The following is a 26,526-nucleotide window of genomic DNA, read 5'->3' as shown; positions in this document are numbered from 1 at the left end:
ACCATGACAAGATATTGCATAGCTATGGGCTCAAAAGAACCTAGTTCCCCTTTTGTCATACATGTACGCTAGCACAAAACATATGAAAAGACACCTTTCAATATATGCAGCCTTATGAGGATATTGCAATCGCACTTTTCTACTTTCTAATGTTCATCTGATGATGTGGACTATCCTGTTTCCAGTAGAGTTTCTAGTATAGTGCACTTAATACAGACTGCCATCCAACAAAGTTCAAGACATCAGTCTACTTCTAGAGGCATCAAGTAATTTTAATAGCTTCACCACATATATTCATAATATAGTAATTAAGAGAAAGGCCACTGGCTGTCATAGTTTAAAGATTTAACTGGTAAATCAATAAAATGATTGATTCAAGGAGATGGTCCGTGGACTCAGACTATCCTTTTACACTCATTTTAGAATCAACCTTATAAGTGACACCCAAAAGCATTGAAGGCGGTTGGGAGGGGTTAAATCCCCTACAAGTCAAAATCCCCCTCCATCCCCTGGGGAGGGGATTAACCGAACCAATCCTTAAGAATTGTAGCATAGGGGCTGCTATTTGTCAACTAGAAGATCATAAGAAATAGATAACAGAGTTTACAGCACAAACTAGAAGAGCCTAGAAAATGGAAACCGTCGAAATTAGATGATAAAGCTGATGATTTAGAATCCTCTAGCATTTGTCACTGTGACATTCCTATCTTACCAAGATGGAGACAAATCAAAGTACACACGAAACTTACAAGTAGAAAATGATTTTTGTAGTTAAATGGAGATATAAACGGAATCATCACTCAACCAGTCAGTCCATCATCCAGTGCAGGGAAGGTCGGAGGCCAAACCATCATGAAGGGATGGATATCACAGTTTGGCTCCTGCAACACATAGACCTTCTCCACCGCTCTGCTCCCAATATGCATGTAGAAGACTTCATTTTCTATCCGTAAGAACAGAAAATCGGCATTGTCACCAACAGTAGCCACTTGAAGAAGAGCACCCTCTGATAATCAAGTAGGATGTGCAAGGTGGCCAAGAACGTGATGCAGACAAATAGTATCCACTAACTTCCACTTCCCTGTGCTGCGGCCTGTATTGTGTAGCTAGACACGAATTTGAAACTCCTTCACCTGAATGAGGTAAAACCCGGAGCCCTCAGCATTTCAGCTTAAAGTTCACATCACTCATATCCTCCACCACTCCTGGAAGGTTGATATCGAACAACCTCTTGGTTGGCAAATCTAACCCAATAATGTGCCCTGCTTTACTGATCATGTAGAGGTTGCCATAGGCGAGCAAACCAAACTTTGGACATATACCCCAATACTGCGGTAGTAGTACCAATGCTGAGGCACGGCAATCATCCTGGGCTTGTAAGTCAGATAAGTGCACCCATACTCTCCGGCCACGTAGCACCAAGGCCACAGCAGTTTGGTCCCCGTCGTCCACAGCGAGCAGTGGGCGGCGAACTGTGCCAGGGACGATGCAAGGCCATGGGACCGTAGCGACGCCTCGCGCAGGGTGCAGCGGGCTGCACACGGCGTATCTACCCCCGACGACAGAGATGATGAAGCGACCGCCGCGGCAGTCTGGCACATCCATGGCGCTGTCAGGCAGTTCGAATCCCCCACGGCGGATGATGGCGGCGAGCTCGGGGGCCTGTGGCATCATCGGTACAAAGCGCACGAGCGGCGGGGGGCCGGTGGTGCGGATGTAGAAGCTGAGGAGGTGGCGCGGATGGAGGTGGCGGAAGCGGCAGAGGAAGGCACGATCGGAGGCGACGCGGAGCCAGCGCTTGGAGACGGTGGCGGCACGGACAAGGGTGGTGGGGAAGCCGAGGCGGAGCAGGATCCCGTGGAGGAGGTCGACATCGCGGGATCACAGGAATTTTGGAGAGTAGAACGAGGGTTTGAATATGTTTGTATGTTTTTTTTTACTGCTGGAAGCAAGACCACAATGTACCAGAAGCCAAAATGATGAATTCTAATGGCACATAAATAGAGATTTTTACCTGCTGTTGCACACTTGTTCTTGACTTCATGTTTGCTCATCCTTGGATTCTTATATTCAACAAATAGCTGATAATAACAACCTAAAAATCAAAGAGATAGTAGGTAACAATCTAAAAACGTTCATCATTCAATAGTAATAGAAGGGAAAATAGTAGAAACTTATCTCATAGGGACAGATCCGCTGTACATGTCATCCAGTGTTCCAAACAGCACCACAACAAGGCAAAAGGTTCACAAACCACAAATATATTATAAAAGACATCAGTACATCACTCATAATTCACTAAAGATAATAAAATAGGTCCTAGTCCACAAATAAAATAGGTCACAAGTTGCATTGCGGACTTCTCTCACAAGTCAGTCACATCTCACAAAAGACAACAGACAACACACAAGATAATAAATTAATTTCATAGCACAATAGAAACTAAAGATAACTTAGCAGCATGATTCCCATTCAGATTCCCACTTTTCTTCTTCATCCACCTCTTTGAGCCACCCTTGTACTCCTACAAGGCTGGAGCACCTCCTCAACTCACATTGCTTCTCCAAGGACACTAGCGTTCTAGAAGGTGCCATTCCACGCTCGCCTAGGCACGCTTATGCACTAGGTGGCGGGGTACCAGCTTGCCTAGTGGGTAGACGGTAGCCTATGCGACGCCAGCACGTTGGAGGGTGGGCACGCTATCCCTGGTGGCCGCCATGTGCAGATCCGCCCAGGCAGGGATGCGTGGGGTAGGTAGGGACATCGTGGAGGAGGGGACATGGAGTGAAAGCGACGAAGGCAGAGGTGAGCGAAGGGGGCGTTAGGCTGTGATCGTGAAGGAGGCGGTGTCATGCGGTGGTCAGGAAGGAGGTGACATCATGCGACGGTTGGGGAGGAGGTATCGTCGGGCAGTGGTGGCGGTCGAGGAGGAGGAACATCAAATGGAATCTATGTAGGCGGTGGCAGCGTGGGTGTCTGAGCAGGGAGAGTCACCAGCAAATAGATAAGGTGGGCATTGGCTATTCAGACTTAAGCTTGGGGCAATTTTGGGTTGCTTTGTTGGGTCTTTGTCCAATGCTAGGGCCACTGTTCTTTTATTTTTTTGCTTTTCTTTTGTAAGTATATGTACATGTCTACACCGCCTAGTAAACGCCTTGGAAGCGCATAGGCTCTAGGCTGAGGGTCACCACGTATAGAGCACCTAGCGCCTTTTGCAACCTTGCCTGTCCCTGGCACTTCTCCCTCATCCTCATCCCTAAAGACAACTGATACATGAGCATCCCCTCCCTCATAGAAACATCCTTAAGCTTCTGCAGCATCAGAGCTTAGGAACACTTCATAGTTCTTCTTTTGCTTAACCTTCTCTCTCTTACATCAATCTGTTATTAAATCGTAGCTCCTTGCTAGCTTCTTTGGAAAGTTCTCATGCCTCCTTTGAAATGTCTCCAAATCCCCCTTCACAGACTTATATTCCTTCTCATCATCACCATGGTAAAAAGATCTATACACATTTTATGAATTTTTCCACAATGATTGGATCGGAGAAGATCATGCCACCGTTATTGTAACTGTAGTATGGATTCTTCATGTATGTAGCAATGTGTAGTGGAGAATCAAGCCTAATTTTCGTTTTCTTGTCAATGATTGCTATGACTTGTCTATAGTTTTTCTCCACGTTGCCATATGCCTCCTTGATCTCCCCATCAACCATCTGGAGAAGTTTCACCAAAAGCTCAAAGACCCTCAAGCAAGTTACCACACCTTTCCAAAAGAGAGGATTCAAAATTGTTACTGTTGCAGTCTTACCCTTCTTTGTCTTTATATTTGGTAACTCTTCCAACTTGGAATCAACTACCAACTTATTTAGACAATCCTTCTTCTCCAGCAAGCTCTGCAAAGTAAGGTAGGCTATAGCAAATCTAGTTACCCTTGGTCTTATTATTTCTATCTTTCCAGTGAAGGATCTCATATATGCCAAAGGTGTGGTGGTGCCCATAGAAAAAGATGGTGAATGACTTTGCTTGGTCAATTATGGTCTTGAAGCTCTTTAGGTTGCCAATGCATTGCAGCATGAGATTGAAAAGTGTGAGTTGCATAAGAAGTCCAAATGATCTTTTTATTCCCACATTATTAGAAGCATTGTTTGTCACTACTTGCACCACATTTTCTGTGCGTACGTCCTCAATTGCTTTGTCCACCAGCTCAAATATGACTTCACTTGTGTGTGCCACATCTGATATTTCTTTTGTCTTGATAAAGCTTGTCCCCACGTTGGAATTTGTGCATATATTCATGATGCTCCTCCTTTTCGTATCTATATATGGATAAGTCATAATAGAGCAGCCATGCTTGCTCTTCTCATCTTCATGGTCCTGCAGCAAACTCTTGGTCCTTGCATGTTCCTCTTCCATCAATTTTCCCCAAAGATCATGCTGAGGTAGAGGCTGAAAACCAGGTCCAAATTGACCATTAGCTTCAACCATTTCCTTGAACTCATCATTGTCAATAGAATCTAATGGAATAACTGACAAACAAGGTGAGGAATGAAATAAGTGACATATTAAAATGCAACAACCAACAAGAATGAGAACAAAGTACATAACAAGGAATCCAGGATGAAGAGTAATACCATGTGTATAAAACCATCTAGCAACGTAATATTGAACTCGGTGTGTTCTCTCTTTCCAAAGATCATCATTGATGTTCTGTTGCCTCTTAGCTCCAGCCTCGATTTCTTTAGGATCAATGGGGCGTGCAAACTTATCCATAGGGCCTAACTTGCAAGGTTCACTAGAGCCAGAGCTTCCAACTATAGATTGAACTTCTACCACTTCATCTGCTGCTGAAATCTGAACACTGTCCCTGAGCATGCTGCTGCTTCTCCTTCTTCTTTCATGCTGTTGCTTCAAGGTACTTCTTGCACTTGAGCTTGACTTTATCACTGATTTTGGATCATTTTATAATAGATGTGCCAACACAAGCTAGATGGTTCTTGAAACAGTGAATACATACTGTACTCTCATGGCCATAGAGAAGGTATTTCACTCTATTCTTGTCAGTTGGATCACAGAGCCATCCCCACTGCCATAGTCCCATCAGTGGCGGATCCAGGACCCGAGCTGCCTAGGCTGCAGCTTGAGTCCATGGTGTGAAAATCAACAGAGGTCCAAGCAAAATTATGCAAAAACTAAAGATGAAAAACACTTGAGCTCCTAATAAGCTAGGATCAGCCCCCATTCAGCCATTTTCTTGGTCCGCCCCTAACTCCCATCCTATGTCATATGACTTTCTGTTCAGGTTGTTCTCAACCTCTATGATTGGCTGAACTGAGGAACATCAGGTGTCGGCATCCTACAAAGCAAGGTGCAGAGCACAACTCAAACAATGGACGATGGCATGGTGCAGAGCAACATCACTCACATATACATAGTTTAGAGCATTAGAGATTCAGATTGAAAAACTAGAAATATGTAATAGGAACTGGATAAATTACTGTATGTAATAACTAGGAGCATTGAGGTAAAGCACATGTATGCTAGGAGTGGCAGTATTGCATTGCTATGGTAGTAATCAGATTTCATATCCCAAATTGCCCAAATCAGATGAACAAAGGAGAAATCAAGCAAAGAGGGAGGAAGAGCAATCAATTCCAAGCAAAGAATGGAAGAATCGCTTGAGGGGAGGATGCCTGAAGGGTGGATTAATTGTCAGGGTTGCAGTATTTCAACCTGCAGCACTGCTGGAAGTGAGCAGCTAGGCTGGCCGGTGGTGGTGGTTTCCCGTTCCCCTAGCAGCTAGTAGCAACCCGAGGAGGAATTGAAGCAGCGGAAGCACAAGAACCAGCAACACAAGGCGACAAAAGGATCTAGCCTATGCAAAACCTAGCTGCCAGCCCTCATTCTACCTAGTATGCTATTTTCCCTCGCGCATGAAACTTCCCACCCGCGGCCCACTCTCTCCTTAATTCGTCGCCATCAATTTTCGGCATTTCCATGCATGTATGATGATCCAGGCATGCCCAGCATTTTTATTAGTGCATGGGTCCTAATTGACACGCTGGTAAGAATATGAGGAAACATGGTTGGCTATCTTGGCCGGCCACGGTTACATGTAGATTTATATGAGTACAATTGTGATCACCTAGGACTCATTTGCTTTATAACTTGAATTACAAGTAGAACCTATCTCTAAGCAAACCAAGTCTATCTCTAAAATCACAACCGGCCGCACAAAGCTATTTTGTTACAAGCATATCTCAAACATCCTCCCTCAACCTAAACTTCTCTTCATTTTGAGATTTAAATTGTGCTTGAAATCTTCTAACATACCAGCCGATAAAGCTTTAGTGAACCCATCTAAAACTTGATCATTAGTAGACACTAATCTGACTTGTAATTGCTCCTTGGCGACTCTCCCTCGAATAAAGTGAAAATCAATTTCAATATGTTTTGCTCGAGCATGAAAAACTGGATTTGCTGAAAGATAAGTAGCTCCCAAATTATCACACCATAAAATAGGCAGTTGTGTCAATTGCACTCCAAGTTCAAGCAACAAAGATTCCAGCCAAATCACTTCTATAGTAGCATTAGCCATGGACTTATATTTTGCTTCAATGCTAGACCTTGAGACCGTAGCTTGCTTTCTAGCAGTCCAAGACATAAGATTAGGGCCAAAAAATACTGCAAATCCGCTAGTAGATTTTCTATCATCAACACTACCAGCCCAATCAGCATCAGAGAAAGCACTCAAAGTTATTGAACTCGACTTCCTTATATATAACCCAACATCCAACATAGATTGAATATAACGAAGAATTCGTTTAACAACAGTCCAATGAATAGATGTTGGTGCATGCAAAAATTGGCATACCTTGTTGACTGAAAAAGCTAGATTAGGCTGTGTAAGAGTGAGATACTGTAATGCCCCAACTAGACTTTTGTACTGTCCTCTGGACCTAGCGGATCACCTTCAAAACTTGAGAGCTTTTCAGAACTTGACAATGGTGTTCGAGAGCCTTTACACTTTACCATACCAACTTGTGTTAGAATTTCTTGCGCATACTTTTCTTGAGATAGTATCAATCCTTCTTTACTTCTCTGAACCACAATCCCCAAGAAGTAATTCAAGTCACCAAGATCTTTTAGAGCAAATTCTTTCCTCAAATCCAACAACAAAGCCGAAACAGCTTCACTAGAAGAACTTGTAACAATGATATCATCAACATATATAAGCATATAAATAATAACACCTGATTTTTGACAAGTAAACAAAGAGTTATCTGATTTTGAAGCTAAGAACCCAATGTCAACAAGCTTATAACTCAATTGTGCATACCAAGCATGTGGAGATTGTTTTAGACCATAAATTGCCTTGTCAAGTCTACATAACAGATGAGAAGCACCATTTTTTTCAAACCCAGGCAGTTGTTTCATATATACCTCCTCTTCCAGAACACCGTGTAGAAACACATTATGAACATTCTACTGTCTTAAACACCAACCTTTGGATATTGCTAAAGACAAGACAAGTCTCGCAGTAGCAATCTTGACAACTGGACTAAATGTGTCCTCATAATCAATTTGATACTTTTGGCGGAAACCCTTTGCTACCATCCATGCCTTGTATCTATCAATTGTCCCATCAGCCTTCTTTTTAACCTTGTACACCCATTTGCAGTCAATTAAATTGCAGCCACCCTTGGGCAGCTCAACTAAATGCCAAGTATTATTTTTGAGCAATGCTGTGAACTCCTCCTGCATAGCTTATTTCCATATGGAATTGTTTAGTGCTTCCTGTAAACTCTCAGGTTCTCTAGTAGCATAGAAATTTCCATACGGAATAGTCCCATCTGTAAACTTTTTGGGTTGAACAATACCATGTTGAAGTCTTGTGCGCCGTTGAGGAAGTGCATCATTTGCTGCTGGCTGCGGCTGCACAGCTGATCCATCAAGATGCGCAGAAGATCCAACATGGACAACCAAATATGGAGCCGCTGGAGCTGTCGGGGCAGATGGAGGACAAGCGACATGCGTTAGCGACTGGGAGGCGCAAGGCACGCGCGGTTGGTGCCTGGGAGACGTGTGCAGGGGGTGCGGGAGATAGGCGAGTTGCCCCCCCCATGCGTCGCGCTTGGGATGGCCACGGTTGGCGTAGGCGAATCCACTCGGGATTCGCCCGGTCCGCCAGCGGGTGTTGCAGGCATATCCGCCTGGGAGCTAGCGCTGGGATTGTCTGCGGCTGGGACTCCATCAGCACTTCCAATATTATCATATGCAGCTTCTTCTCCATGATTTGGCTCCGAATTTGCTAGGACAGTACTTGTACATCATCCACATCCTCACCAGGAACATTAGTAACATTAGTTACACAACTTACATCCCCATGATTAAGCAAATGCGAGGGTAAAAGGATAATCTCTTGGCGCAACTGAGCACCGGCATTAGGATTGAGATGGGCAAAAGGGAAAAAATCCTCATCAAAGACAACATCTCTAGAGATGTAAATGCGTCCAGTAGAGATGTCGAGACACTTAAACCCCTTGTGCATAGCACTATAGCCTAAGAAGGCGCAGCGAGTAGAGCGGAAAGCAAGCTTTCGTGAGTTGTATGGTCACAAATTAGGCCAACGGGGCGCAACCAAAGAACCTTAGGGATGTATAATTTGGAGTTTCATGAAGAAGAAGAGCAACAGGAATATCAAAGTTAATGACTTTGCTTGGAAGGAGGTTACTGAGATAGGTGGCAGCAAGAAAAACATCATCCCAATATTTTAAGGGCATGGATGCATTATGGAGGAGAGCAAGCCCTACCTCAATTATATGGCTGTGCTTCCATTCGGCCACACCGTTTTGTTGATGAGCATGATTACAAGAAACATAATGTGTGATTCCTATGCGTTGAAAGAAAGAATTCAACTTCTCATATTCACCTCCCCAATCTGATTGTATAGATTTAATCTTTGGATTGAATTTTCTTTCCACAAGTTGTTGGAAATCTTGGAAGACTTGAAAGACATCAGATTTTTTCTTTAGCAGATAGATCCATGTATATTTGCTGAAATCATCAATGAAGCTAACATAGTAGCTATGGCGCCAAACAAACAAGGGAGCAGGTCCCCAAATGTCAGAAAAATTAAATCAAGGGGAAATTCAGATAAACTATTTGATATAGGATATAGAAGCTGATGGCTCTTGGCCATCTGACAAGATTTACAAATAGACTCTAAATCTTTATCACTAGCACACAGAAATTTATTTAAACTAAGAATTTTTTCTACAATAGGAAGAGCTGGATGACCAAGTCTACTATACCAACATGTAGCTAAAGGCTTATTGATTGCAAAAACTTGTTTTCTGGGATCTTCTGGAGATAGATGTGATACTAAGGGATATAGGACTCCTCAGGATCTACCTTGATGGATGACTTTCTTTGTTTCCTGATCCTTTATACAAAAGAAATTTGGATGGAATTCTATGAAGGCATCATTATGTCGAGCTAGTTGGTGAACAAAAACTAGATTCTTGCTAGCACTAGGAACATGAAGAATATTTTTGCTAGGGGTATGTAAAGTTGTATGATTAATGTTACTAATTTTCATACCAGTTCCATTGGCCACATGTACTTGATCTCGCCCATTATACTTGTCATAGACTGTCATCTTCTCAAGCTCACTAGTAACATGATCAGATGCTCCACTGTCTACATACCAGTTTGTGTCATAATCATAACCAGTAGTAGCCGCCCTTGCCGTCTTTTGATTTTGTTGATCTTCATCATCATCATATCCTACCTTCTTGCAGATCTGACAAACCATCTTGTTATTGGGTCCACCTTGCTTGGATGTGTTGGTGCTGCTAGAGCCGGAGCTGCTGCCACGATATGGTCCTGCGTGACCACCATTGCCACGGCCACAACCATGGTTGTTGTTATTACCACGACCACGACCACCATAGACATAGTCGTGTCCTCTACCAGCCATATTAGCTGACGACTGGAACTAGCCCCCTTATTGAAACATCTCCATGTGTTGATCATATGTGAGTAACTGAGAATACAGGTCACTCAAGGAGAGAAAACCAACACCACCTAGCATAGATGACACAAAAGTATTGTAGTCAAAGTCAAGACCATTCAAAATAAAGTGGACCATCTCATCATCATGTATAATTTTCCCAACCGGGGTTAGTTCATCTTTGAAAGAACACATCTTGGTGAAATAGGCTGAGGAGCACATGTTACCCTTCTTGGTTGTGGAGAGTAGGATGCACATATTTTTAATCCGCGCCTTGGAGTGCATCGAGAATATCCTCTCAAGCGCCCCCCATGCTTCTGCTGCTATTGTTGCTGTTGCCACCAGTGCTAATGCACATTGGAGTGCATCGAGAATATCCTCTCAAGCGCCCCCCATGCTTCTGCTGCTATGGTTGCTGTTGCTACCAGTGCTAATGCACCCTTGGCGAGAGAATTCAGCAGGTAGCTTAGTACATGCTGAGCTTTCGCAATCCAGGAGTCGTACTCAGAGTTGTGGACGATCTCCTTCTTGCCGTCTGCCTTGACCACCTCCATAGTCTTAGGCAGCTCAGGGGTAGATCCATCTAGGATCCCCATGAGTTGAGCTCCTCGTATAGCAGGAACGAATTGAGCCTTCCATAGGAGGTAGTTGTCTCGAGTTAATTTCTTAGATACAACCTGTATACTACGCCGGCGTTGGGTTGGATGCTGACGCCATGAACTTGGTTTGGGAGGTTGTGGATGTTTGTGGAAGAGGATGCTCTGATTACCATGTAAGAATATGAGGAAACGTGGTTGCCTATCTTGGCAGGCCACGGTACGTGTTTATAAAGGGTGAAAAATCACCAAGAGGTTTACATGAGTACAATTGTGATCACCTAGGACTCGTTTGCTTTATAACTTGAATTACAAGTAGAACCTATCTCTAACCAAACCGAGCCTATCTCTAAGATCACAACCCCCGGCCGCACAAAGCTATTCTGTTACGAGCATATCTCTAACAACGCTAGGGTCTGTTTAGTGCGTAGACGCAATTAAACGTGCGTTTAGTCACGTTTTTTGGAACCTTGATTGTAGGCATAGGGAAAAGAATTTATCAACGTTATCAGGCATGTATGGTATTTGCAGCAAGTGTGAAAACCACAAACAGCAAGGCAGCGAGCCACCCATCTTACAAGACTGCTCATCCCCTATATAGCAGAGCATTTTATCATGTATCGTGATACGACATATATCAAATGTATAGTAAAAAACTATATATCTATAAAAGATAAAATGACTTAGAATTTAAATTTGAAATGGAGGGACTACTCTAACCTCTTTAAACTCTATAGTGTCACACCTCATATCATTCCGTCCCAAATTATAAGTCGTTTTATTTTTTTAGCTCATAGATTTTATTATGCACGTAGATATATGCTATGTCTAGATGCTTAGCAAAATTTATGAAATTTAAAAAGTCAAAATAACCTATAATTTGGGATGGAGGGAGTATTATCAATCGATCAACCCATGATTTCCAATGCTATGCCACCGTGGAGCCTAGGGGAAAGAGGAAACCATGGTAATGTTTTTGGAGTCAAAACATGCGAAGGCCTCATGTTATTATGCATCACCCATGCCGGGGAATAAAATGTTTCAAAAGAAACTGTGACCTACCAGATAAAAGGGAGGAACAAAATTATTCTTTTATAGGGGGGTGTCTAAATATTGATGGTCATACGATTTTGATTTAACTAAGATGAATATTTTAAAAGTTATCCGTCAGATTTTCATAGTATACAAGGATCGATGTAACTTTTTTAGTCATTGAGGTCATTAATTTGTAGAACCATGAAAAAAATAATAAAAGTGCATTGCCACTTAATTACCTCATAGATTTACCCGGTAATTAACTAATTATATTAAGTACCAATGTACCATCGTTGCTTCTTCATTTCTTCATCTTCTGGTTTCATTCTGCATGAGATTAGCAGTCACATCATGTATGTTGGTTTTAGATCAGGCTTTTCTTTGATGTCATAACGAAGGTAAACTGGTCCCTTCTGTCCTCTCGCTCGTTGAAGACGTGGAATTTTTTTTAAGGCTAGTGAACGGCAGCAATGTAAGAGTACGCCGCAGATGGATTATTTACCGGTTGAAGGACCGTGACATCCTATTAGGGGTGAATTAGGTGTTCTAAGAACTAAGGCTCTGAATACATATAAAAACCTATTTCAATTCTATCTAGATCTGCACTAGGGTTTCCTATGTGTTGCTATCTATACTGCAAAAGAGTTTTGCATCATAAGTTCCAATTCTATAAACTACACATGGCGATTCTATAAAAAGTAATCGTGGAATGTAAAACGCAATAGGAAATGGGGAAGTAAAGTGGTAGAAAAAATGCAAACTCCCGACACGGCGACACGATGATTTTTACCGAGGTATCGGAAATCAAAGCTTTCCAATAATGCTCATTGGGAGCCCCTCCTAAGGGAATGCCCGCGCAAGTGTGCAAGCTCCCTGGTCATGTAACTCCGTGGATAGCCGACGAGTCTTCCCCACACGCAACTGAGTCTCCACCTTGCCTCTCCCGAATCCTCCTCACCCCTCTTCACTTGGTGGAGCTTTGGCAAAATGCCAAGGATCTCTCCTCCCTTTCACATGCACTGGCGGTTACTCCACAAATATGGTTGAAGGGTATCGCAAGACTTACAAGCCATGGATTTACAACTCTTGGTGCGTGCAAGCACCGATAATAAAGGAGGTTTGCAAACCTCGCCTAGCTTTAGGCTAAACCCTAAGGCAATGCGCTAGCTAGTTGGCCCAAACTAGCACTAATCAAGACCTAGGCATTATACTAATTGCAGTTTTTCCTCTTGAGCACTTTGGTGGATAGATCACTTGTGTGTGTGGAAATCAAGCATATAACTTCTCCAAGCTCTAATGCACTTCAAATGAACGGGCAATGGGGGTATAAATATCTCCACGTCCAATAACTAGCCATTGCTCTAACGGTCACAAAATTTGTGACCACAGACAGTACCCCCAACTATTCACCACCATATGAATTGGTTATCCTATTCCAGATAGCCGTTAAGTTACGAATACCTAGACCCCACATGCATCACCTACTGATTCAGCAACATGTATAGGCATCACTGAATGAATCGGTGACCCTGAGCCGTTGCCTTCCTTTGTCTTCCATCATCGACTTATTCATTGCTCTATCACTGTTTTCACTGTACGAATCGGTAAATGTTTCAAAAACATCCAGAGCCGAAACTGAGCCAATGCTGAGCCAAGCCAATCATCACCGATTGATTCGGTGTTGTTCACTGTTGACACATAGTGCATCGGTGCACATAGTGCATGCTCTTTCTCAGACCCGTTGTTGTCCTATGGTCACCGGTTGATCCGGTGCACTTCGCTAGGTATAACCATAGAAATTGGTTCATTGTTTCGGTGCACAATTCTAGCATGATTCACTTCAAGTCTTCACATGTATTTATCCCATCTTCATTACCATCATTTGGATGACTTAGAAAAAAATTATATCTGGATGCAATGAATTTTTCTAAGTCTTTCTTTTCTTCTGGTTTTGGTGGCTTTGAAATTCAGCCTTAAGACCTATAAAACACCAATGAAAGTACATCTGCAAACACATTACTCATAATGACTGTTCTATCATTAATAATCAAAATCACTATACCTTAGGGCCATTTTCCTTTTATGTCGCATCCTAAATTTGTCGGGACGTGTCATCTAAGTTTACACGTTTAGCATTATTTAGGGACCATAAGAAATGAGGACATGCCGTGCTCCATCGCATAATAAAGCTAGTACTGGGAAAAAAGAGATTGCATAAGCTTTTTATATTGCATAGGGCTCCTGGTAGTCAACTAAAATATCATAAGGACTAACAGATTAATAGACACACATAGTTTTATAGTACGTACCAGCTAGTAGACGATAGCAATGCAAAGGTCCGAGAGGATAAGTGAACACACGCTACTAAAAAAATATTTGTAGCACCAGGTAAAAACATATTTGCACAGGCAGCCCCCCCCCCCCCCCCCCCCCTCGCAGCTACGAATGCTTTGCAGGACGGTTGCTCACCCGCCCCTACTAATAAAAACAAATTAAAAAAAATAAGAAGGCCGCTGGGCCCTGCCACCCAGCAGCGGCCCCCAGCCTGGCCGGGTCACCGGGCCCTGCACGCTGGACCGCGCCCCCACTACTGCTACCGCTAGCTGCCTCCTTCGCTAGGTCCCCGAGCTACCCTGCAGCCCCCGCTGCTGCTCTGCACTACCTCGCTAGCCGTCGTTGCCGCTACCGTCCGCCGATCGGGCCGCCCGCCACAGATCCGTGCCACCGCATGGGCCTGCGCATCACTCGCCGGGGTGCCCACTGTTGAGCCGTGCTCTCTTCGCCGCCAAGGCCAGCTGCTTGCGCCCCTGTGCATCGTGGCTTCGGGCTGCCGAGTCCCGAGTCGCGCTGCCGCGGCTCCCAGGCCGCGCCACCCTCCGAGGTGCATTGCGGCTCTAGGCTTTCGAGCTGCTGGCCATTCGCGACGCTATCGAGCCGGAGCCGGCTGCGGAGCTGCTAGCTGTCCGTGTGCTATTGAGAGGGAGGGCTCGGGAGATGAGAGAACAGGGAAGGAGAAGAGATAAGTGAGAGAGAAGAGGAAGAGATATGGGTGAGATATCTCTATCCCAAGTGATACACGATGGGGATCTCACTACAGAACTGTAATGCATGTTATGTTCTTGTATCCTTCAATCAAGAAAGTTCTCTTTAGGATTGGGAATGAAAGTAAAGGGGCTGAGACTAATGGAGCTCAAACTATGCTCATAGTAGTTAAGTCCTTTGAGTTTGTTTTCCTGCTACACTTGATGAATGAAATATTTGGATACACAAATAACTTGTGCAATGCTTTGCAAAAGAGGGAGCAAGATATCGTAAATGCAATGGATCTTCTGAAGTTCACAAAGGTAGAACTGGATGTTTTGGGACAAGATTTTGGATGGCAAGAATTTCTTACCAAGGTCACTTCTTTTTGTGAGAAGCACAATGTTAAAGTTGTTGACATGAATGGGATGTATATTCCTATGCAAAGATCAAGGCAGCTCTACAGAGGTGCCATTAATTATCACCGGTTTCATGCTGATATGTTTTTAGGTGTCATTGATAGATAAGTTCAAGAGCTCAATAATAGGTTTGATGAGGTAAACACAGAGCTACTTAGATGCATGGCATCATTCAATCCAGCCAATTCCTTTTCTGCTTTTAATGTTGAGAACTTGGTTAAGCTTGCTGGGTTCTATCCACATGACTTTGAATTTCAAGAAATAAACCAGCTTCATTTTTAGTTGCACCACTATATTAGTGATGTCAGAAATGATGAAAACTTCAAAAATTTGAGAAGTCTAGCAGAGTTGTCTATGATGCTGGTTAAAGAAGGAAAGGTTTCTCGGTATGAAATTGTTTATAAACTTCTCAAATTAGTGCTTATTCTCCCTGTTGCAACTGCTAGTGTTGAGAGGATCTTTTCTATAATGAATTTGATAAAGAACAAGAGAAGAAGTAAGATGGGGCAGAAATATTTGAATGGTTGCTTGGTCACATTGATTGAAAGCGAATTCTTCATGCAAACTAAGGATAAGGACATCGTCGCTCATTTTCAAAGCATTGCAGAACGGAAAGTTGTCCTATAGCTTGTAAGTTGTAATCTTTGTTACCATTTTGCTGTTTTAACCTCTATTTATTTCACATGTTGCCACTTTGATATGTTGATCATTAGTAGCTGGACCATTTCAATTTGTGATCAATTTTATTAATCAATGATGCTACCACTTAATTCTATGTTATAAAACTCTAGTTTAGTCTGTCAATTTTTTTCTTGCCATCTGCAATTTTGAATACCCATAGTCCAAATCCTACACCCGCCACTATTTGTACCATGATCTTGAGGGATTTGACATCAGCAAGGCGTCTTCGGCCGAAGTCCTGGAACATCCAGCTGTCATGGAGGCCGTTCTGGAAGTAGTCAATGACGTCACGCTCCGTGATATCCATGATTGTGGCCTTTTTGTTGAAAAACGACGTAAGTAGCTCCGCAGGGTCCCACCTTCTTGTTGCTTGATCTGGGACAAATCGATCCTGTTGCCAAGACGCTGCATTGCCCCTGCGTAGTTGTTGGTGAACGCCACTTTGAGGTCTTTCCACGAGTTGATGGAGTTCTTATCCAATAATTTGAGCCATGTGAGTGGTGCCACCTCCTTGCAGATGGGGAAGTAGATGACTTTGGTGTCGTCGTTTCCCCCAGCTTCTTGTACTAGCAACGAGTAGCACTGAAGCCATTGGACTGGGTCCTGCATGCCATCGTACTTGGTGATACCCGGATGTTTGAACTAATTATCCTCCTCACACGTCTTGAGAAGGCGAGGAATCTGTCAATATCATCTCTTGTGTGTTTGACTTCTTGCTCGCACTCGTGGCGCCATCCGTCGATGATGGTACGGACATCGCAGCTGGTGTTGATCTTGTTGCGGAGGTCTTCTATTGGGCGTTCGGGTTCTGGGTTACCCCATGGTGGCAATGACCTTCCAAGGGTCCTGTTCGACTATCTTCAGCTCCAACTCAACTTGGTCTGGTGCCTCCAAGTTTACTTGGTCTGGACAGAGGGACTCTATGGCTACTGTCATGTTGACTTTGCTGGTATGCAGTGTGTTGGACTGACTATATTGGATTCTATAGATCGAGTTGTTCATACGCGCATTTTGCTAGTTCAGTCAACTGTCTAGTGTACTTGTTCTGTGGCATCACGCGGGTGATGAGATCAATAGACGAGATGGTGGCTTGGGGAGTACAATGATGACGCGTTTGAACTACTTCAAAGGTGTTATCCAGGTTCATGATTGCTAGGTCTGCTACAAGGCGGCGGTGGTGCTCTGCTCTTGCGGTGTTCCTTGCTCATCGTCAAGTTCTTTGAGCTTCAGGTGGTGTTTGGTTGGGCAAAATGTAATGTAATCAGACTACGGATGGTAATGAATCACGTTACAGCTATTTGTTTTCACCCATCCATAATCGGTTAATGTTGTAATCAAATTCCCATACTATACGAGCCTCTTATCACCCCTTCCCCTTCGAAATCAGAAAATAGAAGAAGCATACTATTTGATTACGTTTCCGCAGTTGAACCAAACAAAGAGTGTAGTCGCTCATTCCATAGTTGAAAGCACTGCAATCCCATTCCATTTGCATTTACATTACCATTGTATGAACCAAACACCATCTCAATCTCTTCTCCGACAATGTTGGCGGTGAACTCATCTTGCAAGACGTCATCTGAGTGACGGTCATGTCGTGGGCCTCTATCCCGTTGCTCTTCTTCTTCATCCTCTTGCCCAGTAATGAGAGCGAAGAGTTCTCATTCTGGGGAATAGCTTCCCGAGCTTGAGCTGATGACCTCCGTGGTGTCACCTTCCTCGTAGATGGGCAATAGAGGAGTTCCCTCCTGGTACGAGCGAGTGTCAAGGTAGGCGATGAGGCGCGAATCATCGTTTCTGTCAGGAGTGGGTAGCTTCATGTTGGGCTAGTAGACGAATCTGCCTTGGTGAGTTGATGTGATCACCAGATCCTGCTACGGACCTGATAAAGGAGTCTCCTCATCCGAATCCAAGTAGTAGTTGAGGTTCTCAATCATATCCGTATTGGATTGTGATTTGGACAGGGCAGCATGATAACTAGTGGTCGTGTTGCGGAGTCCGAACGGGAATCGGCTTTGGCGGTAATTCGACTCGCACGATGGCTTATGCGCCAGCTCGTGCAGGTCAGTCTGACTGGTGGAATAAGTCAAGTTGCACTCAAACTCGTCCTCCCAGCCTCTAACTAGGTCAAAAATTGAAAATTCACCGAAATTCTTGATGAGGTCCTCTAGAGCTTGGCGCTGGAGCTTCATGGTTTGCTGTTTCTTCTCTGGGACCGACGCAATGCGGTGGCGAAAATTTCCAGCGCCGTCTGTGGTGCAAACCTAGGAGCCGAAGATGAACACCGCACCTGCTTTAAATGCGAAGATTTGCTTGATGACTTGTGCCATTGAATTTGCTAGTAAACTCGGCGAGAGCCCACACCTGGCACACCAGCTGTCAGTGTTTAAACCCAGCAACCTACCGAGCGGGTTGATTCCCGATCTTTTGATGGGAGGGCATGGGATAACTCGATTGGTGGATGGAGATGATGTTCATGGCCTGACTACAACCATCCAAGGATGCTGCACCTTAACAACCGATACACCACCTCCAATGGTCGTCGCGATCTTGTGGAACACGATCAACCAAACCACTAGGGTAATTCCTGCAAGCAATCGAGGAACAAGCAAGAACAAGTAGAACAAGCAACTCAATTGCAAATATGGAGGTAAAAACAAATCTGAAATCACAAAGTTGGGGTTCTGAATCGAGTAGAACAGATGGTCAAGTCGACACACGCGTCTACAGGAAGTAGCAATGGCTAAACTTTCAACAAAATAAAATCTGAGTGTTCCTAGTGGCAGCTAAGGGGTATAAGAACATGGGAGAATGACCACAAGGGTGTTGGGGATGTGCTCCAATGTAAGGATGCATCCCTACTGGACCCAACCTGATACACGGCTCATTGGGCCAAAATAAGGCGACGCAGCACCTTTGATAGAAAAATCTCTCGGTAGTAATTTAATCATTCCAGCCACAATATAAAAGATATGGATATGAGTCTAGATCCATATCAAAATAGACTTCATAAGGATTCCATGAAGTACTTGAACGTTCAAAACGGAGTCCAGCTGAAGTCGTGGTGGCCATCGCAAGTTGGCATAGTGCTGCAGTCCGAATCTAGCCCCGAAACATGTTGGATTGGATCTTTTTCTTTCCTTGGGCCAAAAGTGACATGGTGGCCTGGTGGAGAATATTAGGAGTACTTTGACTTAGCCCCCAATCAACTTCTTTGGTCCTCCATGCCTTCCATATGTGTTTAACATTATTTTTTATCCACGTATGTATTTCTGAAAATGACAATGAACACACATCATGGTGCAGAATCAATTCATCAAATGTATCAAATACAATCATGATAATGAATTATTTCACCTTTGAGTCAAAAGTTGCCAATGTGGTTGTATCCGAGCAGGTGATGTCCGCATCACCTGAGGTAGTGTTTTGGTTAGTGGGGCTCGTCGAGATCAGGAACTCGAAGGTAAACACAGACACACGATTTAGACAGGTTTAGACCGCTAACTAGCATAATACCCCTACGTCCTGTGTGTTGGTTGGATTGAATTGCTTTGGAGGGGGTCCCTACCTCACCTTATATTGCCGGGGGTAGGGTTACAGGTCGGTTGATTACAAGAATACTAGTCGGATTCGACTAGACGAGTTCTACTCTTATTGCTATGAGTACTTTTCCTAATCCTCGACTAGTTCACGTCTTTCCATGTAGACACTGCACCATCCTACACCATAGTCTTCATGTCAGATACGTCTCGATGTCCAGCCCTACTGTCCAAACCTTCTGGTGAACCTATAGATGTATGTACGACACCCGGGTCCTCCTCCAACTTGCTGAGGACAACACATATCCAATGAGGTAGATGCCGCTTGTCGGAGCTCAAGGGAGCACCGTACTCGCTGGGTGTGATGCCCTGACCGGGGAAATCGACTCTGACCAGCCCGCACGTCATCGGGGGCTCACCAGGACCACCGTCCTCACCGAACCGCTTGCCTGGGACACCAGCACCACCACCGGACCAGAGAGAGAGTGGGAGGAGAAAGAAGCTCGCTGGGTGCAGGTTCCACGACGCGCGCTGGCGCAGGCCCAAGCTGCCTCACGGTGGCAAAACCCTAGGTGATAGAGAGGCAGATGAGGGAGGGGATGAACAGAGACACTGCGCTGGATAGACGAGAGGTGACGGGAGAGGAAAATTTTCGCATGTTAATGCGTGGGCCCCACCAAAAGGGTCAGTGGGTGGGAGCCTGGGTGCGTAAACAGCAGCCGGTGGACGATGCCGTTTCAACGAACAAAAATACGGCCGGCCGCATTATAGGTATCATAATATTGGTACTTTTTATATAAATTTGATAAAATTTAAAATAGATTGACTTAGGGTAAAACTAAAACTGCACTTATTTAGGAGTCAGGACGGATGGAGATTGTCAATACTGATTGATGACCTGTTACTATATAATTACTCTCGATAATTCGCCCATAAGCATCTTTAGCTCCTTTGTCAAGCCATCAACAATTTCAAAATAGAGATAGTGTAGGAGTACATTTTTAAGGGACCATCTAGCGGATTCTAGTGGAGGGCAGCAGGCGATCCATGATCAAAAGATAATGGTCATGGTGGGAACTGTGATTTATACTGACATGCCAAATTGCCAATTGCTGCGCCGCTTTTAAGCATTCTTAATTATCGGAACCTAAGGGCCTGATGTGACAGCCACATGGATTGTTAAGCGAAAATACTCGAAAGATCAAGGCCGCCGCTCCAAGTCACGAGCTGAGAGGGCGATGGAGGGCGGCGCCAAGACGACGCAGCACCACTTCGTGCTGATCCATGGCGTCTGTCACGGCGCGTGGTGCTGGTACAGGGTGGCCACCGCCCTGGAGGCTGTCGGCCACCGCGTGACGGCGCTAGACATGGCCGGGTGCGGCGCCAGCCCTGGCCGCGGCGAGGAGGTGGCGTCCTTCGAGGAGTACAGCCGGCCGCTACTGGAGGTGGTGGCCGTGCTACCGGAGGGCGAGAAGGCGGTTCTCGTCGCCCACAGCTTCGGCGGGCAGAGCCTCGCGCTGGCCATGGAGACGTACCCGGAGAAAGTCGCCGTGGCCGTGTTCGTCACGGCCACCATGCCCGCCGCCGGGAAGCCCATGACATACGCCTTCAAGCAGGTACCAACTGGTAGCTAGGAAATCAGTGTTCACGTATGTAAACTAGATAGCTTCCATTTTCTTCCTGACTATGCATGATTGTACGAACTTGTAGCTGTCACAAGGGAAAGGGCCAGATTTCTTCATGGATTGCACACTTGGAACCACTGGTGATCCCCAGAATCCGGATAAGACATTTCTCTTCGGACCAAAGTACATGGCGAGAAGAGTGTATCAACTGAGCCCTCCAGAGGTATTGTTACATCAAATGGCTGAGATGGTTGACTGTAATTTGCTCATTTAATTTACAGTCCCTACTTCAATTCCTCTGATGGAATGCAATGCAATGCAGGATCTGACCCTGGCAATTGCCATGGTGAGGCCGTCACGACGGTTCCTTAATGACGAGACGATGACGGGGAACGTCCTGACTGCAGAGAGGTATGGCGCAGTGAGGCGTGTGTATGTCGTGGCTGAAGACGACGAGTGGAAACCGGCGGAGATGCAGCGGCTTATGGCCTCATGGAACCCCGGCACCGAAGTGATGGGGTTGCAGGGAGCTGATCATATGCCCATGTTCTCAAAGCCGAGGGAGCTCTCAGAATTACTCATGGAAATTGCCAACAAGTAGAGTTGATGATTTTAGAAACATCCTCCGCTTATAAAGCTGGTCATCATTGTTGCCTGTAATCCATAGCTGTCTCCGTTTTTTCCTTTTTACCGTTGCCTGTTGAATAAGCCCACCGGTGGTGGAGCGAGTCTGTAGGAGCTCAAGTGCATGGTTGCATGCAGAGCGCGTCTGTAGGAGAGTGTGCGCGGTGTATGGAGCTGAACATGGGATGGCATGTTCACGAAAGGCGGCATGCCGTGCGTATAGGAGTCGTTGGTTAGCTTCTATTTGTATTCAGTCGTTGGTTAGCTTCTATTTGTATTCAGCAATACAAGGGAAAAACGCTGCCTGTTCTTTTGCAGCACAAAACAGAGAGTTCGTGTGTGTGTTCCCGCGGCCCTCGACGGTGATCGTCGGAGTGCCGCTGACAATTGGCATCAGAGCTGCGTCGGAGGGGCCTGGACTCGATCGCGGCGCGGTATCGCCGCTGGAATTGAGACGCCGCTGTCCGTTTCATGCTCATGGCCGGTGACGACGACAAGAAGACGCCTCAGTCCCCTACCAGCAAGGATGCTCGCAGCAAGGGCACGGATGCTGGTGGCAGCAGAAGTGAGGAGGGCGTTCGAGTCGTCCGAGAGATCGGCGGGCCGGCCAACTGGCCGATGCTCACGAGGAGCAACTACACGCAGTGGTCACTACTGATGAAGTTGAATATGCAGGCTAGGAACCTATGGGAGGCGATCGAGCCCGGCGGCATCCCGTTGCAAGAAGATCGCATGGCGCTCGACGCTATTACGAGCGCTGTGCCGCAGGAGATGGTGTCTTCACTGGTGGCGAAGGAGGCGTGGCAGGCGATCAAGGATCGAAGAGTTGGCAGCAACGCGGTGTAGAAGACAAAGGCACAACGCTTGTGCCGGTAATTCGAGACCATCCGCTTCAACGACGGTGAGGGCGTCGATGACTTCACGATGCGCCTCCAGGACCTAGTCGCCACCCTGGAGACCGTCGGGGAGGAGGTTGAGCCCCAGAGGGTGGTCGAGAAGCTCCTGCGCGTCGTCCTCAAGCACTTGTCCCAGGTGGCCGTCGCCATTGAAGTGATGACGGACCTCGCCACGGTGACCCTGGAGGACGCGAGTAGGCGCCTGCGCGCCGTCGAGGATCGGGCGGCCAAGGACGACGCACCGCTGCCACCGCGTGCCGATGGGAAGCTGTACCTGACCCAGGAGCAGTGGATGGCGCGGATGCGGCAGATGGAGCAAGGCGAAGGTACCAGCAGCGGGAGCAGCATCTACCAAAGCAAGCGCGGGCGTGGGCGCGGGCGGGGATGGCGTGGAACAAGCGCCGGGAGGAAGGACAGTGGATCAAGGCCACCGTCGAATTCCGGAGGAGACGTTGGGTCGGACCAATGTCGCCGCTTCAAGAAGACAGGGCATTGGGCCCGTGAGTGCCCCATGAAGTAGAAGAAGGCTGAGGCCCATGTGGCCCAGGGTGAGGACGAGGATGGACCGGCCCTCTTCCTCACCACAGTGGCGGTCAACGTTGAGGCAGATACGCCGCCCGCCATTGTGCATCTGGTGGAAGAAAAGGTGTTGGCGCAACTCGACGGCGATGGAGCTCGAGACGGTGGGCTCTGGTATTTCAATATCGGGGCCACCAATCACATGATGGGCGCGCGCGAGGCCTTCACCGAGCTCAACACCAGGATTCAGGGGATGGTGCGTTTCGCGGATGGATCCGTGGTTGCCATTGAGGGCCGCAGGACCATTCTCTTTGAGGCGAAGACCGGCGAGCACCAACGCCTGACGAACGTCTACTACATTCCACGGCTCACGACGAACATCGTGAGCCTCGGGCAGCTAGACGAGGGAGGATGCCCTATCCACATCAACAATGGTGTCCTGTGGATTTGGGATCAAGGAAGGCGGCTGGTGGCAAAGGTGCAGCGCTCCGTGGCGAGGCTCTACCTGCTTCGACTGACGGCGGTGAAGTCGGTGTGTCTCGTGGCGCGGTGCGGTGAGGAGGCGTGGCGCTGGCACGAAAGGTACGGGCATCTCCACTTCGACGCGCTGCGGATGCTAGCGCACAAGGACATGGTGTGTGGGCTGCCCAGCATCGAGCACGTCGAGCAGCTATGTGATTGCTGCGTGGCAACGAAGCAGAGGAGGACCTCGTTCCCGGCGGCGGTGAAGTACCGGGTGGAGGAGCGCTTGGATCTGGTCCATGGTGATTTGTGCGGACCAATCACGCCAGCGACACCAGGAGGGTGCCAACATTTCCTACTACTCATCAACGACTGCTCCAAGTACATGTGGGTGACTTTGCTCGACACCAAGGATGAAGCTCCGGCGGCCATCAAGCGCTGGAAGGCGTTGGTAGAAGCTGAGATGGGGAGGGTGCTCCAGGTCCTATGCACGGACAATGGGGATGAGTTCACTTCTGTTGAATTCGGAGAGTGGTGTGCAGACCATGGAGTACGACGGCATCTCGCGGCGCTGTACTCTCCCTAACATAACGGTGTTGTCGAACGCCGAAATCAGACCGTGGTGGCGATGGCGCGAAGCTTGCTGAAAGGCAGGGGCGTTCCGGTGGAGTTCTGGGGAGAGGTTGTGGTCACAGCTGTCTACTTGCTGAACCGGGCACCGACGAAGAGCCTAGCTAGCCGCACACTGTATGAGGCCTGGCATGGCAAGAAGCCATCGGTGGAGCACCTACACACGTTTAGCTGCGTCGTGCACGTGAGAAATGTAAAGCCGCACCTGAAGAAGATGGAGGATAGGAGCTCGAAGATGGTGTTGTTCGGCTACGAGCTGGGCGCCAAGGCATACAGGGTGTTCGATCCAGTGGAGTGCATGTCTCGCGCGACGTCATTTTCGACGAGGCGGCTCAGTGGGACTGGGGCGCATGGAACGTTGACGACGAGGTTGTCGGACACCACGACGTCTACACCGGCACGTTCACTGTGGAGGGTGAATACTTGGTGGATGGCGGTGAACTTGTGGGGGGAACCCTGAAATCATGATGCTGGGGCGCGACACCAGGGACACCTACCATGACAACGGGCGAGACAGCTGCGACACCGAGAGTGGCATTCACGATCGCGACGCCAGCAGCAGCTGCGACACCTGTGTCACCCGAACTGGTGGAGTACGCGACACTGCCGACCAACGCCCATGAGTTGGTGGACGTGGACCACGACAACAATGTGCCTGCTCGATTCCGTAGGCTTGACGACGTGCTGGGTCCAAGTATGCCTCCAGGGTTGGCTGCTCAGGACCTCAAAACTAGGGAGCTGCTGTACACCACTGCGGAGGAGCTAGCTTCGTTCAGGGAGGTAGAGCAGCACGCGTGCTGGCAACAGGCTATGAAGGAGGAGATGAAATCGATGGAGGAAAACAAGACATGGAGCCTCGTTGACCTTCCAGTGGGACACACACCGATCGGCTTGAAGTGGATCTTCAAGGTCAAGAGAGATGAGCACGACGCCATCGTGAAGCACAAGGTGCGGCTGGTGGCTAAAGGGTATGTACAATGTCCTGGCATTGATTTTGAAGAGGTTTTTGCTCCAGTTGCTAGGTTAGAATCTGTGAGATTGCTACTGGCTTTTGCTGCTCAAGAGGGGTGGGAGGTGCATCACATGGATGTGAAGAGCGCCTTCTTGAATGGAGAACTGAGTGAGGAGGTGTATGTTGCACAGCCACAAGGATTCATTGTTGCAGGTACAGAACATAAGGTACTGAAGCTGAAGAAAGCTCACCTAGAGCCTGGAATACAAATCTTGACAGCAGCCTCCATTCACTTGGTTTCAAGAAAAGCAATGCAAAGCATGGTATGTACACTCGAGGAGCTAGTGGAGCACGCCTGATTGTAGGAGTGTATGTGGATGATCTAATCATCACAGGGAGCACAGGCATTGAGCAGTTCAAAGGTGAGATGAAGAAGCTGTTCAAGATGAGTGACTTAGGTCTGTTGTCTTACTATCTAGGGCTGGAAGTGCAGCAGAATCAGAAGGGTATCTCAATCGGGCAGGTTGCATATGCTGCGAAGCTTGTGGAGAGGACTGGGATGGCTAACTGCAACACATGTGCAGTGCCATTGGAGGACAGGATCAAGCTGAGCAAGAGGAGTAACACTCTCTTGGTTGATGCTACTGAATATCGAAGTATTGTTGGTGGGCTTCGTTATTTGGTGAACACACGACCTGACATTGCTTTCGCAGTTGGGTTTGTGGGCAGATTCTTGGAACAACCTCATGAGGATCATCGAGCTGTTGTAAAACACATAATCAGATATGTTGCAGGGACAGCAAATTATGGATTGTTCTATAGAAGGGGTCAGAAGGGTGAAGAGAAAGTTCAGCTGATTGGCTTCAGTGACAGTGACTATGCAGGCGATGTTGATGATCGAAGGAGCACAAGTTGGGTGCTGTTCTACCTACGACATAGTCCCATCACCTGGCAATCAAACAAGCAGAAGGTGGTGGCTCTCTCACCGTGTGAAGCGGAGTACATTGCAGTGGCGAGTGGAGCATGCAGGGAGTTTGGCTTGCTCGCCTACTGAAAGATATGGCTAGTTCAGAGGTTGGAGCGCCAGTGTTGAACATTGACAACAAATCTTCTATTGATCTTAGCAGGAATCCCGTTCATCATGATAGGAGCAAACACATAGACACTAAATATCACTACATCAGAGAGTGTGTTGAGCACAGGAAGATTGAAGTTGAGCAGATTTCTACTAAGGATCAACTTGTGGATGTTTTGACGAAGTCACTTGGTCGTGATTTGTTTCAGGAGCAGCAAGATCGAATTGGCGTCATCAACATCAAGAGCCAGCTGCTGGATTAGGAGGAGAGTGTTGCCTGTAATCCATAGCTGTCTCCATTTTTTCTTTTTTACCGTTGCCTGTTCAATAAGCCCACCGGTGGTGGAGCGAGTCTATAGGAGCTCAAGTGCATGGTTGCATGCAGAGCACGTTTGTAGGAGAGTGTGCGTGGTGTGGAGCTAAACATGGGATGGCATGTTC

The 26,526-nt window shown here is 46.7% G+C and overlaps 1 protein-coding gene, 1 non-coding gene and 1 pseudogene across 2 annotated transcripts; 1 reads left to right on the top strand and 2 right to left on the bottom strand.

The window, feature by feature from the left end:
• Positions 1–3,502: 3,502 nt before the first annotated feature.
• On the bottom strand, positions 3,503–9,978 carry LOC140221603 (uncharacterized; annotated as a pseudogene).
• Positions 9,979–10,028: 50 nt separating this feature from the next.
• Positions 10,029–10,170, bottom strand: LOC117841766 (small nucleolar RNA Z247). Its single transcript, XR_004637353.1, has one exon. It is a non-coding gene; the product is annotated as a small nucleolar RNA Z247 (small nucleolar RNA).
• Positions 10,171–20,403: 10,233 nt separating this feature from the next.
• On the top strand, positions 20,404–21,611 carry LOC117862926 (probable esterase PIR7A). The gene is made up of 3 exons (XM_034746479.2): positions 20,404–20,918; positions 21,013–21,150; positions 21,250–21,611. Exons 1-3 carry the CDS (start codon positions 20,541–20,543, stop codon positions 21,526–21,528), a joined length of 795 nt encoding a protein of 264 aa, XP_034602370.1. The 5' UTR covers positions 20,404–20,540; the 3' UTR covers positions 21,529–21,611.
• Positions 21,612–26,526: the final 4,915 nt, after the last annotated feature.

Source organism: Setaria viridis, chromosome 1, assembly GCF_005286985.2.
Source record: "Setaria viridis chromosome 1, Setaria_viridis_v4.0, whole genome shotgun sequence".
Classification (NCBI taxonomy): domain Eukaryota; kingdom Viridiplantae; phylum Streptophyta; class Magnoliopsida; order Poales; family Poaceae; genus Setaria; species Setaria viridis.
The sequence above is the reverse complement of the archived record's forward strand: the minus strand, read 5'-3'. Positions and strand labels throughout refer to the sequence as shown.

Coding starts and splice junctions, on each gene's coding strand:
- LOC117862926 (XM_034746479.2), top strand. CDS start 20,541: ATGGAGGGCGGCGCCAAGACGACGCAGCACCACTTCGTGCTGATCCAT. Junction 20,919..21,012: donor TGACATACGCCTTCAAGCAG/GTACCAACTGGT, acceptor ACGAACTTGTAG/CTGTCACAAGGGAAAGGGCC. Junction 21,151..21,249: donor ATCAACTGAGCCCTCCAGAG/GTATTGTTACAT, acceptor AATGCAATGCAG/GATCTGACCCTGGCAATTGC.